Source organism: Anopheles moucheti, chromosome 3 (genome assembly GCF_943734755.1).
Source record: "Anopheles moucheti chromosome 3, idAnoMoucSN_F20_07, whole genome shotgun sequence".
Taxonomy (NCBI): Eukaryota; Metazoa; Arthropoda; class Insecta; order Diptera; family Culicidae; genus Anopheles; species Anopheles moucheti.
Genome location: NC_069141.1, coordinates 89,599,008 through 89,617,836, shown reverse-complemented (window position 1 = coordinate 89,617,836; position 18,829 = coordinate 89,599,008). Strand labels below are relative to the sequence as shown.

Genomic DNA, 18,829 nt, shown 5'->3' with positions numbered 1-18,829 from the left:
TTTGCAGAAACAAACTTTTTAATAACAGCGTAAAGCATCCTTTATTAGTATCCTTAAGCTGCTTATTATTTAAAAGCACTTTAGTCATTTGGCACAACGCAATCGTGCGCTGTTGAAGGCCGTCGTATATCAATCGCTTTGCTTAGAACTTTCATCAGCCTCGCGGATCTATCTTATACTTATAAACTATAAAACTTATATAACTTATAAACAATTAAATGGGTCTTTGAAGGACATTAATCCGTTCCTTCTGCAATACGGTTCTATGCAACGGTTTACGATAATACGGTTCTATGCAACCCTGAAATTAGATGCTTCACGCACACATTTACAAGCTAATAATCAAAACAAACGCATCCGCATTTGACGTTTCGTCCATTATTTACAAACACGTGCACACGTGTGGTTTGACAAGTAGCACATGTTTCTCTAACAGCGGCTGGCTCAAGTGCGGAACGTGTGAATCGTGCTAGAATTGGCCATATTTTCCATTTTCACAGTATTTTCCGGGTGTTGTTTCGTTTCATTTGCACTATTTGGACACGATGGAAATCGATTGTGATAAAGTTTTACACAATGTGAGGCATTTACGGGAGAAAATGCAGTGCAAAGAGTTGGGTCCTTTTTCTAGGTTAAGGGTAAGTGTATTCGCATGCGGTATAAAGTGTTGCGGGTGCTACGGCAAAATTATTGCCACAATATTTCACCTAATATCGAGTTTTTTGTTTGATTAGAAGTTAAATTCTGTACAAATGGATGAAATTTGTAACGTGTTGGGTAAACTGCTTGAAAATCAACGCTACACTGAGGAAATCGGACGCCGGTTCCAGAGTATGCTTCTGTTGATTGTGACGAATGTGTTCGAGAGGGAAGAAGTCGCAAACGGGGGGAGAAAAGAAGAATTCAATATAGCAGACTTGGAACTATACCGCAGAAAATGTGTAGCCCTTTCGAAGCTTATATTACTTTGCCCGGATGTATTGAGGTAAATATGCACCTCCCCGATTACCGTGCTACAAGACAAAATCATGGTTACGTTACTCGTTCAAGGTATTCAATGGCATTTTTCCGCAAAAACCCGTCCCCGTTCGTACGCGATATACAAGATGACGATTATAAACCGAAGGAAAAGCATCGTAAAAAGCAGCAAAAGGAGCAACTATCAGATGATTCCGCTTTGGAGATGTTGCAAGCATGCCACCGATATCTAATTGCCGATCCGGTATATTACCGTTCTGTTTGGAATTGGTCAGAATTTTTCGAACAGTTCGATAGCAATGATTGTCCACGCAAGCGTTACTATCTGAACCGAATAATGGCAATCGTTACTGGTATGTCTCAAACCGATCTGAACACGCTGGACGAAGGTATACCGATGGAAGTTATATTGGAGGAAGATAATTGCATGAACCCTCATGCCCTTCGCCAAGCGGAAGACGAGGAGTTGAGCGTTATCTCCAGTGTTGGAAAAATTGTTTGGCAGTATACGAGCAACGTGGTTACGAATATCGGTGATGTTCTTCTACCCATTTTCGATAAGGCCAACGTTAAATTCTACCACCAAAAGACACAGAAGCAAGATGCAGCACAGCAGACAGACGTTCCACAGCCGTCTGAGGAAGACCTAGTGGTAAATGTGAATTCTACAAAGTTGAATTTACGCAATCTTGCCCTAGGTGTGTCTTCTGGCAAGGCCATCTGTCTTTCGGGACCGGTTGGAAGTGGGAAAACTTCGTTGGTAGAATATCTAGCTAAAGCTACTGGTAGAATTCCGCCGAAACAAAAAGAACGGTTCAAGTCACAGATTGTAAAGGAAGAGATGTCCAAGAAACGTAAGCTAAACAATCGCTCCAAAACTACTGACATCGACGGAAACGAATCATTCGAGTATGACGTTGAATCGCTCAAGAGTGTTGCCCCGAAGAGTGGATTCTTGCGAGTACAACTAGGCGACCAGACGGACAGCAAAACCCTTCTTGGTCAGTATCGATGCACGGACACTCCAGGAGAATTTGTTTGGCAACCGGGTGTGCTAACACAGGCCGTTATGTACGGATATTGGCTATTATTGGAGGATTTGGATTCAGCCACCCAAGATGTTTGCACCGTACTGACGAATTTGCTCGAAAATGGATACCTAAGTGTACCAGGGTTTCGCGATTGTCTTCGTGTGATGCCTGGATTTCAACTTTTTGTAACACTACGCTCGGGAGCAAAGTCGAGTGCATCGCAAGCTCAATGTAGCACGTACAGTTTGCTGGAGAAATATCTGTACACCGTCACTATAGTGCCTTTGTCGAGAAAGGAACTGTGCGATATAATCTGTATTCGCTATCCGAAGCTTCGCACCGTGGCAACCAGAATTGTGGACATTTATTTAACATTCTCGAGCGGATGTCATTCAGATGAGGACAATCAAAATTTCACCGCCGAACAACTGGCCCTCTTAGAACAGCCATACTTGCAAGATGCCGATGCGGATGAAGGATTGGCAATCAGTGTAGAAGATACACTGCCACGTTTTCAGTCGGAAAGTGGTGAAAAGCTAGCCGCAATGCCATTTTCCTCTGGATCAAACAGACGCCTCGTATCGACCAGGGATCTTATAAAGCTGTGTCGTCGATCGGATCCATCATTTTCTGCTACCAGCACCGAGTGTGCGTACTTCGTGTTTCAAAACGCGGTAGATCTGTTTTGTTCGCACATACCACATGGTACCTTTCGAACAAAGCTTGTGACGGGAATAGGAGGAAAAATCGGCATCCTTCCCAGTCGCTCTGAGCACCTTTGCGTCGAATACAAACCAGCAGTTGAGGTGAGTGTTTATAGTGAAATTCGTGTTGGAAGAGTAGTCCTGAAGCGCTCATTGCCACCAGAGTCAAACGATGAAAATAATACCGACCGGATGGAGAACGATTTCTTAAACAAGCGTCAGAAACTAGATCGTAATGCATCTTCCCGGGTTAAAACGATGCAATACCGAGCAGGATACAATGAACCATCGCCAACATTTTCTTTCACGCGACCTGCAGCATGTCTACTGGAACGGATCGCTGTAGCCGTCTCGCAGAACGAACCAGTATTGCTGGTGGGCGAAACGGGTGTAGGAAAGACAAGCTCGGTACAGTATCTTGCATATCAAACCCACCACAAGTTGGTCGTGGTGAACATGAACAATCAGTCGGATGTGTCGGATCTAGTAGGAGGATATAAGCCGGTGGATTTGGGTTTCGTGGTCACACCGTTACGCTATGAGTTTGAGAGTTTGTTCCGGCGATCGTTCAATCCGCAGAAGAATGAAAAATTTCTTGCCAATGTTGCACAGTGCTATGGGAGCGGTGAATACGATGTGCTGATAAAGCTGATGCTGAAAATATCCGAAAAGGCGTCGCTTAAGAAGGTGGTACAAGACAGCAATCAGATTAAGAGCACTGCGCTTGAGAAAGACGGAAAAAATGTGCGTGAGAAATGGAATATTTTGCAAGGAAAGCTGAGAAAATTGGACGCGCAACTGAAAAATTCGGTGAGTATTATCCCATTATCTATGTTAAACACCATTTACAACACAATGTTCACATTTTCAGATTAACGTATCGTTCGCATTTATCCCTGGGTCGCTGGTAAACTGTATTCGGAATGGCGATTGGGTATTGCTGGATGAGATAAACCTTGCATCAACGGAAACGCTCGAGTGTCTTTCAACCATACTCGAACCGGATGGATCTATCGTATTGCTCGAACGTGGAGATTATACACCTGTGAAACGTCATCCCAACTTCCGCATTTTTGCGTGCATGAACCCCAGCACAGATGTAGGCAAGAAGGATCTTCCAGTGGGTATTCGAAACCGTTTCACCGAGTACTTTGTGGACGAACTGTTGGCAGAGAATGATTTGCTCATTCTGGTAAATGATTACCTCTCATCGACGGGCATTCAAAAAGGACGGATCATGAACACGGTTAAGCTTTACCGTCGATTGCGTGCAATGGCTCAGCTTGAGCTAAACGACGGTCTCGGTAATCGGCCCGTGTTCTCGCTGCGTACGTTGTGCCGAGCACTATCGATCTGTGGGAAGAATTTATGTGGCACCATTGATCGCAATCTGTACGAGGCGTTCTGTATAAGCTTCCTCACACAACTGGATCTTAAATCACATGCCACGGTGCTGACGTACATTCGGCAAACGCTGCTACCAAAGGATAGCAGTGGAGTTGTGGTGAAGAAACTTGCACCCATACCGCGCCCGAAGGTGAATGCAGAGAAACAGCTCGATTTCGAAGGTTATTGGATTGAACAAGGTATGCGCGAAGTGCAGGAATGCAAAAGCTACATCCTCACGGACAGTGTGCGCAATAATCTGCGTGATTTGGCACGAATTATATCGATCGGAAGATTACCGGTACTGTTACAAGGGCCAACGTCTGCTGGTAAAACTAGCCTGATCGAGTATATAGCGAAACGGAGCGGAAATGTATGTCTTCGTATTAACAACCACGAGCATACGGATCTGCAAGAGTACATTGGTACGTACGTGGCCGATGTGACCGGAAAGCTTACGTTTAAGGAAGGCGTACTGGTAGAAGCAATGCGTAATGGTTACTGGATTATACTGGATGAGCTAAACTTGGCACCAAGCGACATTCTGGAGGCGCTGAACCGTGTGCTCGACGATAATCGGGAGCTGTTCATCCCGGAGACGCAGGTCGTGGTGAAAGCACATCCTAATTTCATGCTGTTTGCCACACAAAATCCTCCCGGTCTTTACGGTGGTCGCAAGATGCTTTCCCGTGCGTTCAAAAATCGCTTCATAGAACTGCATTTCTCGGATATTCCCAAACCGGAGTTGGAGGTAATTTTAGAACAGCGTTGCCAAATCCCGCGTTCGTACGCGGTAAAGATGGTGAAGGTAATGTCGGATCTACAGCTGAACCGCCGTAGCACAACGGCCAAGCAGAACTTTACGCTCCGTGATTTGTTTCGATGGGGTAATCGATACACTTATGCTGATCCGAAGTTACTTGAAGATCATAGCTACGATTGGAATCAGCATCTGATCGACGAAGGCTATCTAGTGTTATCGTCCAAAGTACGCAGCTCTTATGAAACGGAAATCATACGTGAAGCTCTATTTGCACACTTTCGTAAGCGTGTAGAAGAGAGCAGTCTCTTCAGCCTGTCCGAGAACACTTCGAAAGTGACCCGTGCGATTTTGGAACGTGTTATGGCATGTGGAGCCTATACGAACGAAACAGCGAATGACGAAGAATGGAGAGGTGGTGAAGGGATCGTATGGACATTTGACATGCGCCGAATGGCAGTACTAGTAGCAAAGGCGCTGCAATTCAACGAACCGGTACTACTGGTCGGACCAACTGGTTGTGGTAAAACGACAATTTGTCAACTGTTGGCAAAGGAGGAACAGAAAACTTTAAGAATACTGAACTGCCACATGCACACGGAAGGGGCAGATTTTCTTGGAGGACTTCGTCCTTATCGGTCAGATCAAAAGAAGGCAATGGACGACGAGATGACTGGTTCAAAGAAACATCAGCTGTTTGAATGGTCAGATGGTCCGCTTGTTCTGTCGATGCAAGAAGGAGGCTTCTTTCTTGCAGATGAAATTTCACTTGCAGAGGACTCAGTGTTGGAGCGATTGAATTGTGTCCTGGAACCGGAGCGCACTCTTCTTCTGGCAGAGAAAGGTGGTGTATCATCCCGAGCTATCGTCGATGGAACATCCCAGCAGGGCGTACAAAGCAACGATGGTTTTGTGATAACGGCCCGCAAAGGATTCCAGTTTCTTGCCACTATGAATCCGGGTGGTGATTTCGGAAAGAAGGAACTGTCGCCTGCCCTGCGGAATCGTCTAACGGAGATATGGTGCAGAGCTACTGATTCGGAAGAAGATTTAACCCATATTGCGGAGAATACATTGCGTCGCCAGCTGTTGTTAGAAGGTGATAATTCCTTCCTCGCAGAAAACGAATCCATGGGTGCGATTGCTCGAGTGATCGTGAAAGAGGTGCAAGTGTTGAAACAGTCGATCGAAAAACTCAATTTCAGTATACGAGATGTATTGGCATGGGTTGGATTCGTTGCAAAGAACGCGTCGCGGGTAGGACTTCCAGAGGCACTGATTTACGGTCTGGAGACTGTGTTTCTTGACTCGCTAGAAATGCTGCCCTATGAGACATACGAAGAAATTGTATCCATACGGCGTCAAATGCGTCGATCGCTGATGAAACTGATGAAACAGTTGCTGCAGTGGAATGGAAAAATCAACATGATTGATTATGATCAGCAGGCGACAGGATCTGGTGCACTTTCGGTGATCACATCAACGGAAAGCCGTTTTGGTATTCATCCATTCTACATTGAACTGAACCCAAATGTGCAACAGGCTACACGACAAAGCACAGACTTTATGTTCACTGCACCAACGACTCAGCGCAACCTTTTCCGTTTGCTATCGGCATTGAGCCTCGATAAAGCCATTCTATTGGAAGGTCCTCCAGGTGTGGGTAAAACTTCATTAGTTGAAAGTCTTGCCCGTGAAATAGGGTACGACGTTGTGCGTATCAATCTCTGCGAACATACTGATCTAGCGGATCTTTTCGGTACGGATTTACCAGCGGATGATCGATCGCTCGAGGTAAACAGCAGTGCTAGCGTCGAAACGAATTCATCTGCAGGTTCCAGACAGGCGCTAGGATCGTTTGTGTGGCGTGATGGACCATTGTTAGCCGCACTGAAGGCCCATCGAAACACCTGGATTCTTCTAGACGAGTTAAATTTGGCACCGCAAAGTGTGCTGGAGGGTTTGAACGCGATCCTGGATCATCGTGGAGAGGTGTACATCGCTGAGCTAAACAAAACCTTCCATCTGGGCAAAAGAACACGAATATTTGCCGCACAGAATCCACTTCGACAGGGAGGAGGTCGTAAAGGTTTGCCACAATCATTCTTGAATCGTTTCACGAAAGTGTATCTGAGGAAGCTTGCACGGCGAGATTTGCTACACGTTGTCGATGGTAAATATGCCGAAAAATTCGATGCGCTTGGAAAGCGTCTGATGCAAGCCAAAGGATTGCAAATGTCCCAAAGCTCCGTAGTAAGCTATTTCGAACATCGCGACACAGCGATTGACGAAGGATTAAAGTTCGATCTTGCTGAAAAAATGGTTGTGTTTTCGGAACGCTTAGAATGCGGATTGGCAAATCTAGAATTCGGCTACAAAGGAGGTCCATTTGAAGCGAATCTTCGAGATATCCTACGCTGGTGCGAACTGTTCTTCAGCGAAAGCTGTGGGTTCGTAGTGCCTCACGATGGTTTTGGAACAGAGAATCTCAAAGATCAGCTTTTGGTGGTGCTTTTCGAAAAGATGAAATTAGTTTACTATCAGCGGATGCGTGCAGATTTGGATAAACGTTACATAGTGACTGCTTTTTCGGACGTTTTCCATTGTGATGGGGATGAGCTGGAGCGTTTCTCCCAGGACATTGGTTTGTACTGGACGGATGACAAGTTGTACCTTGGAGATATAGTCCTCCAGAAAGGATATACAGTGGAAGATAGTGCAGAGCTTCCGCAGGTTGCCGTAAAACAACAATCGATATCTGTTATTGGAGGCACATCGACCTTGATTCTTGCTAGTCAATTGGAACTGCTTAAAAGTGTAACAGAGTGTGTGCACCTGGAGAAACCGATCATCTTGTGTGGGCCTAGTGACTGTGGTAAAACGAAAGTAATCGTGCTACATTCTACGTTGGCCGATGCATTCTATCAGGTGGACACTATAGATGACACCGTGACGGGTAGTTTCCAGCAGTTCGATTTTAACCGTCACCTGGAAGAGATGGCTGCACTGGTAGAAACGGCATTGCGGAAGAAAGTGAAGCAATTTTTGCTACGAGATGGCCGAGCCGTGCTTTCAAAGGGAGGATGTGTTCTGGCCTTAATGGATTGTTGGGAAAAGTACGAGAATCTAAGTGAAGGTGCTGCTGGTGAGTACGGAGTGAATTTTTATACTCGGTATGCCGATACATTTGATATTTTTTGTATTATTTTAGCTTTTACTGCGAATTTGACAAGCTCGCTACAGAGTGGGGAGATGATTCTGTTCCGAAAACGTCTCAGTGCCCTACAGAATATTATTACGGTCCTTGTGCAGTACGGTGAATCTGACATTACAATCAACCGACTCAACGGTATGTGCAAAGTGCTAGAAAAATTGGACTATCTCTCTAGGCAAGTTCAGACACTCAACACCGGTGGCCATTTCGAGTGGGTCGATTCGAAGGTGGTGAAATGTCTTCGTACCGGACAACACATATGCCTGGAACATGTGAATCTTTGCTCGTCTGCCGTCCTGGACCGTTTAAATCCTGTATTTGAACCGAACGGTGCGCTCATGATTTCGGAGAAAGGTACCATCAGCACGAACGATGCTGGCGATGACGAAACAACGACGGAAGTGGTTCAAAGACATCGTAATTTCCAAGCGTTCCTTACCTTGGATCCCAAGAATGGAGAAATTTCTCGTGCCATGAGGAATCGATGCATCGAGCTGGCTTTCGCCAGTCGAGATGCGTACGAAGCAGACGATCTGCGGCGGCTTGTGTTTGCTAATGGAGTTCGCGAGCCTTATCTCATCGAGGCCTGTCTTTCCATCCATAAGGAACTGCGGAATAGTTCTGGGCAGTCGGAACAGTTCAGTCCATTCGGAGTAGCTCATTTAGTGCGATTTTCTCAACTAATGACACAAAATCTACAGAAACAGGGAACGGAACGTAGTATCGACTGTCTAAAGCTGAGTGCAATGGATGTTTACGTTCGGACATCTAACGTGGATCTGCTAGGCTATGGATTAGATTTTTATCGGAACGCATTGAAAGAGGTGATTGAAAAAGTGATTCAGTCGATTACTGTGCGACGAAGTGCTGTACACTTTGAGAATGTTACGCTTCATGCCAATGGTCTCACAAAACTGGCTCGTATCAAACTTCAAGCCGAACCGTTTCTGGCACTGCTTCGTGGTTGCATGGAGGGTTTGGACGGCGATAGAGTGTTGGCGGACATATCAAGTTGCTTTGAATCGATTGCCGGCAAAATGAGCAAGAGTTCATTGAAATATCTGCTTTACTTTTTGTATGAAATTAGCACGCAAGTTGATATTGAAATGCGAACAGCATATCTGCGCAGAGCGATCGATGAAGCAGTTAAAGCAGTAAAGAATGTGAAGAAACCTCAGGAAGCAGCACTCAGTTCGAATGCGAATGGAATTGGTATTCAAGTGGACGTACGTGGAATGGATGTGCAGGTTATAGAAAAGAAACTGCAACGAGATTGGGATGCAGCGCCATCCAGTGTGCAGTTCACGATGCAACCAACATGTCCCGAGGTTCAACAAAAGCATAAGACAGAACCTCTCGAAGAGGTGGAGAATCTAGAAGATGGAATGAATGTGACCAAGCTTCTTGATTTAATCATCGAACTAAATGAGATGTTATGTGCAACAGTGCAAAAGGTGTCGCAATCTGAAACAGCGGTAGATCTGCCCTGGAATCGTAATCTATTCCCAAGGATTCGTGATTATCTTACAACTAGCAGCAAATTGGATTCTCGAAAGGTGAGCAGTGAGCTTTTGCTTAACACAATCCTCTACCCAGTCAATGTAGACATGGTAACAAAGCTTAGTCAGATCGATTTATTATCGTATTCAAAAGCTGTACACGATAAGTTGATCAATGATGGAATTAGTAATGGATTGCTTCTGATGTTGTATGACTTCCTTAACAATTATCGTTCAATGATCGTGCAAACGCTGACGGAACTACCGATGAGTGACGAGCTATACGTACGATTGATCCTCTCAAATCAATGGATTAATCGACTAATCGATCTCTCGCATCGGAAAATGTACGAGAACAAAGAGCTGAAGGTGGGATTGATGGATAATCTTACGCTTCATTTCCAATGGGTTGAGAAGCACTGTCTGAGTCTGTTGGAGAGAGGTTCGAAAGGGAATGGCAACCAAGTAAGAGAAGTTTTACGGCAATCTATTACAGACCTGACACATCCTTTGCTCGCAATCCGCAAAGCTTACGGCAAACGCTTTCTGGAGTACCTGCCACTGTACACTGCCGAACAGGTGGAAAAAGCCGTGCGCCTTATGCAACTGGCTGATGGCATGAGATTGGTGCCTAAACTGAGCAAAAGACATACGTATGACGAGTTCCAACGGCGAGCGGCGCTACTGAATCATGTGAAAACTATCGATTTGAAAGGATCGCTACTAGCGCTTATGTTTGAACGTCGCGAGCATGCTTTGCTCAGTGAAATGGAGGAACCCGACACAAACATCAATGCGTTTGCAATGATTGAATCACCGAGGAAGGAACCAATCAAAAGCTACTACAAATTGATCATGTCTCGGAATGGCACACAAGGAGATGACATGAAGGAGGAAATTTTGAAAAAAGTCGTCGATATGATTTCTTCATTCGAGGCAGACACGAAATCACTGCCACAACAGGAATGCCTCACCACTGCAAGTCAATACGAGCTGGAACGTTTTCCGCTGTTAGAGTACTATGTGTACAAGGTGTTGTTAGCTTCGCGTGGTCGTAATCAACCGCAACCAATTCGAATGGACTGTTTGTTAAACATACGTTCACTCGGAATTGATGCACTATGTGCTATCAAGTCACAAACTGGAGCAGAACATCATGCAGCGGTTGCAGCGTACGATTCTTTGTTAGCATTAATCGGTGAAGAACCGTTTGAGCAACTGTTTTCGACTATACCAACGCAACTTTATCGCAGTTTAAGCTCCTATTGGCACGAATTTTGTAGTCTGCTGGAACGACTCGAACTTAGTTCATTGGCCCTTCAGCGAAATGTCTGTCATAATGTTGAAACTGCGGAAGTTTACGAGACGCATCACAACAATCATGAGCCGGATGCAACTGATAAGGTCGCTAGCAGCTTCCGCGGTGCCTTGCTAACGATGAGTTGTCTGTCAATTCTGCTAGGAAAGCGCTCAAATGGCTTCAGGGTGACAGGATTAGGCGAATTACCAGATTGGCGGCATACATTAGGCAAAATAGCCACGATCCTGTGGGGTAACACGCGCGTACTTTCCAGAGATTATCGTGCCGAAAGCAATCATTTGCAACTGGCTAACAGTGCAGCCATAAAGCTGTTGAAAGAGCTGCAATATATTGTGCAGGATAGTAATGTAGTTAGCGATGGAGCGCATCAATTTGTAAATGATTTTATGGACGTCGCGAAACTATTGCGCCAGTATCAGGAGCAAACAAAGGAACTGAGTGATGAGGAAGAGGATCGCGATCGTGACTGGCGGATGGCATCTTTAATGCGCACGCTTACCGGAACACTAGAAATGAATTTGTACGTTTTCCTGCCACTGCTTGATCCGGTTGAAAAGAACCGTCTGAAAAAACGCTATCTAGAGGAAGACATTGAGCTGTTAGAAATGCTGGTCCGCACGTACGATTGTATGGCGGTAACGATGAACTATCGCCATCTTGGTGAACATAATCGTCGTCTGTTCCTTAGCGAAATTGAGCGACTAAAGAACAAAGAACAACACCTGCAGCGCAAGGTAGCTCTTCGTCCAAACAATGCTGTTTTGTATGCAGAATTGGTAAGAGATGTAAACAATTTCCTTCTCTCCTGCTGCCATCCTGCTACGATGGGAATGCTCGTGAAATCAATCGTTCAGTGTCTGGATTATGTGGTGGATATGCATAATCCGGTCAATAATCGTAACCACACGCAAGCCTTCCTGCTGAAGGTGTCGGAACTGATTACACAGATCGATGTGTGGAATGATATCGCGCTGCAATTCGAGCACCACACCCTAAAGCGTTACAATCCTTACTACCAAGACTTCATGGCTCCGTTATGCAACTCAATTACTACACTCAGATATGGTTTGAACGGTCTGAGGCACTGTCTCTGTGCCAAGCGGGTGACCATAGAACAGAAACCGAATGGAGCGTTTTATGATCTAAACGAAAATCGTTCTCTGATGAAGATGTTGGTAAAGTTCATAGAATTCCCCAGCGCTAAGCCTCTCGAACTGTTCGACGATCGTCACAAGGTGAACATTTATTCGGTAATGGAAAAACTGACCGAACCAGAGCAGTCTTATTTCCGACTTCTGAAAGCTCGCTTGCAGGAGGTATCGAACAGGATAATCGTGGAACGGGTTGTTGGAAAGCGATCATTTACCGAGCTCGATCGTATCGTGAACGTCTGTAATCAGGTGTGGCAGAAGCAAGAAAATTTGCGAAGGAAACGGCAAGCGGAAGAGGACAGTCTATATTTGACAAAATCACACTGTGACGAAGAAAGCGAAGACGTCATTGCACAACGAGAGATCAGTGAAATGTTCCCCAATTACGTCGACGATGACTTTGCCGAGTTCATACAAAACGATACGTTGGAACAGATCATCAAAGCACCTGCCCCGAAGGAGAAACCTGCCGATACGATAGGAGACGAAGATTATGCACTGATTTGTGAAAGTTTCATCACGCTAATGGCGAAGTATACGCGATCGCATTATTACCATCCAGAAGTGACGGTAGCTTGTGGGGGTGAAAATGTGTCGTTGGACTTTGTTAAACCTTTCGAAACAAAACTGGAAATTTTCAACCAAATTGTGCAAAAGTATGAACCCACCATCGGGAGCGAGTTTGATGAAATAGCCTTCGGTGCATTGAGTTTGGCAGTCGGGTTGTTGCAGGAAAGATATGACGATCAGATGGAGGTGGGCCAAATCGAACGAAGGACCAAGGGTGGTACCTATGTGTCAACAAAATACAATTTCTACACCGATTCCAACATCCCGGAGGTGCTGCAATGTGTAAAAGTATTAAAAATTGTCGAGAAGCGAGTCGAGGAGCTGCTGCTGGAGTGGCCTGATCATGCTGTACTCAGCGATATCCTGTTGATCATGCAGCGTATTCTAGGTCTGCCATCCACTGCACCAATTGTACGTTTCAGTACGGGATTGCAATTGCTACGGCAGAAACTAGACGAATGGAATGCAGTTGCTCATCGAGGAAATAATATGCGTGAGCTTGAGAAAGAAGTGGTAGAATATATCAACCGCTGGATGCGAATGGAGTTGCAGTACTGGCGCGAATGTTTGTCTCGAACGTTGGAAAGAGTTCGTTCGAAGGCATACCGGTACTGGTTCTTCATGTATAATCTATTGCACGAATATTTGCAAGTAGGAGCAACGCGAAAGGGAAAACTCAGTCATTTGCTTGACTACAACAAGGTAGAGAAATGTTACGGAGAGCAGGAACTGCTAGAAGAGGAAGAAGAAATGCAGGATGTGGATGAATCCGGAGTAACGATTGAGGATGTTATAAAGGTACTGAAGCAGTTTATGGAATCGTCCAACTATGCAGAGTATGGATTGCGCCTGCGTGTGATGAAGTCCTTCGAGCAGTATCTCCATTATCTTGATGAGGATCAATTTGGTTGTGACATATCTAAGCGCGATACGCTGATAGCTGCACTGTACAACATTCATATGTACTTTGATCAATTTTCGGAAGAAATTGAAGAACATGTACGCACGAAACGGATTCCGATCGAGAAAAAGCTGAAGGATTTTGTAAAAATAGAATCGTTCAACAAGGACTTATCGTACTTCAGTATGCGTAACAACATAGCACGTGTGCACCGACAACTGCACAAATTCCTGAAGGAGTTCGAGACAGAAATTTCAACCCGAGTAGCATCCGTATTTTCTCCCAAAGACCCGGCACGGGAAATCAACGATGCCGATGAACAAAAGGTGAAAGTGTTGCGATCCGAGGCAAAGGTTACATACTACATGGTTGATGTGAAGAGTTTCATGGCCCCACGGAAGCTTATGGAGCGGTTTGCGATTGATAAAGCAGTGTCTGCTAAAGACGCAGAAGGAGCAATGAACACTAGCGGTGGTAGTCAACAGGGAGCAGCGCAGCTTTTCCAGAAAATTGATCGATTCTTCTCGACCGCCCGTAATGTCTGCCGAGAAGCGATCCTTCACGCACCGTTCCCGGGACTGGTGTACAGTTTAGACACGTTTATGCATGAGCAGATTGAAACAATTGAGTATTTGCGTGGGTTGGAGGTGGACCGCTCACAGCCACGGCCGAAACAAAAGTCTCAAGCAAAGCAAATACTGAACCAAAAGCGAAAGGCACTGTCAGACTTTTACAAAACGCTTACTGTTCTTGGACTGAGTTATCGGACTGGGTTGGTTGAATCGGCGATTGGAGGATCTGATCCTGTAGATCCAACGATTAAACCATTCAGTTTAGAGTTGTTGACACATGCTTCAAGGTACCGGAAGGTCGATCAACACATCGTATTCCTAAATGATAAGCTTAATCTGTACTATGCTAAATGCGTGTTCAAGATTAAGCTGTTGGCGAAGGTGATGCTGCAACCTGATCCCGATATTGCTGGTCCGATCAATATAGATCGCATCAAGGGTTTCTCGATCGATATGTTCCTTGTGGTACAGAACCAACGAAAGACATTATCGGAGCTTGTGGATAATGTGTTCCAATTGCGAGAACTGATTGCGAACCTTTACCACCTTAGTACCTGCCTTGAAGAAGGACAATCGAACGATGATAGTGGATTACGTTTCCGTGAATATCGCCAGCGGATAAATGTAGTGGGACAGTGTGCCATGGATGCTCGTTTGGTGTTGGAACAATTCCAAATGTTGCTTGCTTCTGCGCCAAATCAAACCGATGAGGAAATGCAGTTGCTCGAGACGAGTCCGACTAATACAGCAGAAGGAAGTTTTTGCCGAGAGTCGGTGGAATTTGGAATGGTAACAAAACTGGTCAAAGATGCACTCAAACGGACGATTGAGTTGAATGATGAGATTGGAAAATCGGGCAATGATGCTTACTGCACGCGCGATCGTGTTGTGAACCTTGAGAATAAGTTAACGAGCGTAAAAGAGCAGCTGTTATCATTGACGAATGCATTCAAATTCTCCAGTAATGTCGAAATGGCGGATAGTTATTCTGTGTGTGGTCAATCTATAGTTCAGTTGCTGCAGCGTTTTGAGAAATACAAGAAGGATGTGCCGGAAGTAGCATCTAACGAAAGTAGCCCCGTTGCGGATTGCTCATTACTGGACGAGGAGAGTGTGAATAATGAAATCGAGAACATTATTCACTCGCTACTAATAGCTATGCAAAACATCTACAAGAAATATTCTGAAATTGTACCGGAACTGGATCGTAAAGATACAGAAAATAATGAACGGGCAGATTGTGACGCGAAAACCGATGCCAACGAGGACGAAGATGATGACGAATCCGACTATGACCTACAAGAACAACACTTGAAGCAAAAAATCACTGCAGATCTGTTGTGCGATTTGAAGACATTAAGTATCGCAAGAGTTGTGGGGAAATTACGAGGTTTGTTGGAGCAGCTTGATGAGCCGGGAGAAGAAAGCGATAGCATACGGTTGCGCGCTCTAATCCTGAAGCTGACTCGTTTGGTGCCGATACTTGAGCAGTACAATTTGCTCGTTGAATACTATCTTATACAGCAGCTGGGCGCTCACAAGATATGCACAAAAATGCTCTCTGTTATGTTAACTGTTTTCATCGAGCTTGCAACGAAGGGTTTCTGCGTTCCGAAGGACTTATTAGGAGAAGAGGCACAAGAGCAAAACGGTGAGCAGGATAACGATGGCGATAAGGGTGAAAAGTTTGGCTTTGAAGATGGTGAAGGTGAAAAGGATGCGTCCCACAAGATTGAATCGGAAGATCAGCTAGATGATGCTCGAAAACCGGGATCTGAGAAGGATAAACAGGAGGAGGATAAAGATAATAAGGAGGAGAAAGGTATTGATATGAGTGAAGATTTCGACTCCAAATTGCAAGACATGGAACGACCGGAGGGGTCGGATTCGGAGGAGGAGAAAGATGAAGATGAGGAGATCGACAAGCAGATGGGTGAAACGGAAGAAGGAGCAGAGAAACTGGACGATCAGATTTGGGGAGATGATGAGGAAAAACCGGAAGAGGAAGATAATGATAACAGCATGGAGGAAGAAGACGGAACAGGTACGAATGAAAAAGACGAACGTCATAATGATCTAGGCTCGGAGAAAGATAAACAGCAGTCCGGTGATGATAATCAGCAGGACGACGGAATGGACGCGATTGATCAGTCCGATCCGATTACAGATGATAAGAAAAAGCAGAAGCCGAAAGACATTAATGATATGGACGATAAGGAAGGGCAAGAAGAGGAGGAGCATGAAAATCCTTTCCATAACGAGCTGGAAGAACCTCCAGAGCCGGAAGAGCTTCATTTGGATGAAGATTTCAATTTGGATGAAAACGAAAGGCAGAAAGATGGCGATAACCAGGAGCAGGAGAATCCGTTCGATATCGACGCAAAGAAAGACAATGCAGACGGTGAACAAGAAGGTAATGAGGAAGACGAGGACAAAGATGGCGAAGATCAGGCGGATAATCCTGCTAACGAAAATGGCGTCGATTCATCAGACGAGGAAGAGGAACCAACCGATCCAGATACCACAGACAAGGTTGCCGATGAACCGCCTGTGCCTGAGGAAGATCCGAACAAGGAAAACAGCGATCAGCAAGTTCCGGGCGACGAACAACAGAAGGAGGAACAACCGGAAGCACAGGAAGAGGAAGAGCAGAAAGATGATCAGCAGAAGAAGCGACCCGATAACGACGAACACCATGAGGCGTGTGACAAACGTACTGAAGAGGATCGTGTGGAGGCGATGCCTGATGCAGAGAACAAAGGTACGAGCGATCAGGTGGCCAACGATAAGCCGGATGCGAAACAGGAGCATGAGCTAGATGAACAGGATACGGGTGAGGATAAGGAAGGTGTCGGGCAGGCTGAAAATGAGCAATCCGATAAGGGTCACCGAGGTATTGCGGAATCAAAAGAAACGCGCACCCGCCAAGACGAGCAAAAAGAGCAGCAACAGCAAAGGCAACAACGGCGCAAACAGGGTCACACCGATGAGGATCGTTCTCTGGGTGATCCCGACAAAGCGGAAAAGAAGCGATTGAAGACGGTCGAGCAGCTAAATCGAGAGGAGCGCCCGGAGGAAGACACGGAGAAAGTAGAGGATGTAAACGAGGAGGAGCTTAAAGACGATGAGTTCCAGCACGTGAAAGATGCTAAAAATAGTGATAAAACTACTATGGATAATGCAACAGAAGAGCAATCGAAGCAGATTCAGCACCAGGAAAAGCAACAGGAAGATGATAAAGAAGGAAAAGATCAGGACGAAGAATCTGCCGATCAGCTGATGGAGGAGGATGAACCACCACAAGAGGAACTGGAAGAAAGGGATCTTCTGGAGAGCGAGAAAAACGAGAATAAAAAGGATAAGCCGGCTAAAAAGGATCAAAATGCGATAAAAGAAAAGATGGAAAGTGAAACAAACGCGGAAGTGGAGGGTGAGATAGTTCCCACGGCGACGGTAGCGCGGGGCGACGACACAATTGCGCACACTATGTAAGTAATATCAGCTTTATAACAAAATTGCTAGGTAATAGGGTACTAAAGATTGATTCCATTACAGTTTCGAAATCCTGCACGATATAACTCTCCCGGATGAACCAACGGCATCCGAGCAGCTCGACATGCGCAAGATGGTTGAATCGGAAATGCAATCCTCCATTCTGCAGGATGGTTCTAACGATCCGGAGGCTTTTGAGCAGTGGCAGCAAATATCGCACAAAATGCTGCCAAGTGCACGCGATCTTTGCGAACAGCTCCGGCTGATCCTGGAACCGACTAAGTGCACTCGACTTAAAGGCGACTATCGCACAGGTCGACGGATAAATATGAAAAAAATCATCCCGTACATAGCGTCGCAGTTCCGAAAGGATAAAATTTGGTTGCGTCGAACGAAGCCAGCTCAGCGCGATTACAAGATTACGATTGCGATCGACGACTCGAAATCGATGGATCATAACAATTCCAAGGACCTGACACTGCAAGCGATATCGTTGGTATCGCAAGCATTATCGCTGCTGGAAAGCGGACGTTTGAACGTGATGTCGTTCGGTGAGAAGCCAAAGATACTGTTGAAGCATTCTGATCAGTTTGATGGTCCGAAACTGATCAGTGCACTGAACTTTGCGCAAAATCAGAGTCGCATTGCAGAGTTGCTCAAGTTTGTGCGCACATTCAGCACAGAGGACGCATCAGCTTCGGATAATGGAGTATTTGAGCATTTGCTGTTGGTATTGAGCGATGGTCGAAATATCTACAGCGAAGGAGAGAAGGAAGTTAAAAATGCGGTGAAGCTGGCCAGACTGCAACGGATCTTCATCGTGTATATCATCATTGATAATCCAGACAACAAGGTAAGAATGGTTTAAGTAAGATTCCATTTTACATTTTCTAATCAATCGTTTCTGTTTCCGTTTCTCTAGCATTCAATAATGGATGTACGAGTGCCTCTGTTCACGGCGGACAGTACGCAGATAATCATGCAATCATACCTTGACGTTTTCCCCTTTCCATACTACGTAATAGTAAGGGATTTAGGGCAGCTTCCAATGGTATTAAGTGATGCGATGAGGCAATGGTTCGAATTAGTAAATAGCGAGCAGTAAAGTAACAAAGTAGTTTGCTCGATGGTGTAGGATAATTTTAAGCATAATTAATTATGTTACAATGGTGCGTGAAACATATAAAGGGAATATTATATAAATAAATCATTTATATTGTATATGACTGGATTGGGAATAAGCTTTCTTT

At 45.2% G+C, this 18,829-nt stretch overlaps 1 protein-coding gene across 1 annotated transcript; it reads left to right on the top strand.

Moving 5' to 3' along the window:
- The first annotated feature begins 545 nt into the window (after window positions 1-545).
- On the top strand, window positions 546-18,790 carry LOC128304925 (midasin). Its single transcript, XM_053042167.1, has 7 exons — window positions 546-638; window positions 735-985; window positions 1,051-3,523; window positions 3,585-8,004; window positions 8,071-17,575; window positions 17,643-18,432; window positions 18,502-18,790. The coding sequence occupies exons 1-7, from the start codon at window positions 546-548 to the stop codon at window positions 18,682-18,684; spliced, it is 17,715 nt and encodes a 5,904-aa protein (XP_052898127.1). The 3' UTR covers window positions 18,685-18,790.
- The last annotated feature ends 39 nt before the right edge of the window (window positions 18,791-18,829 follow it).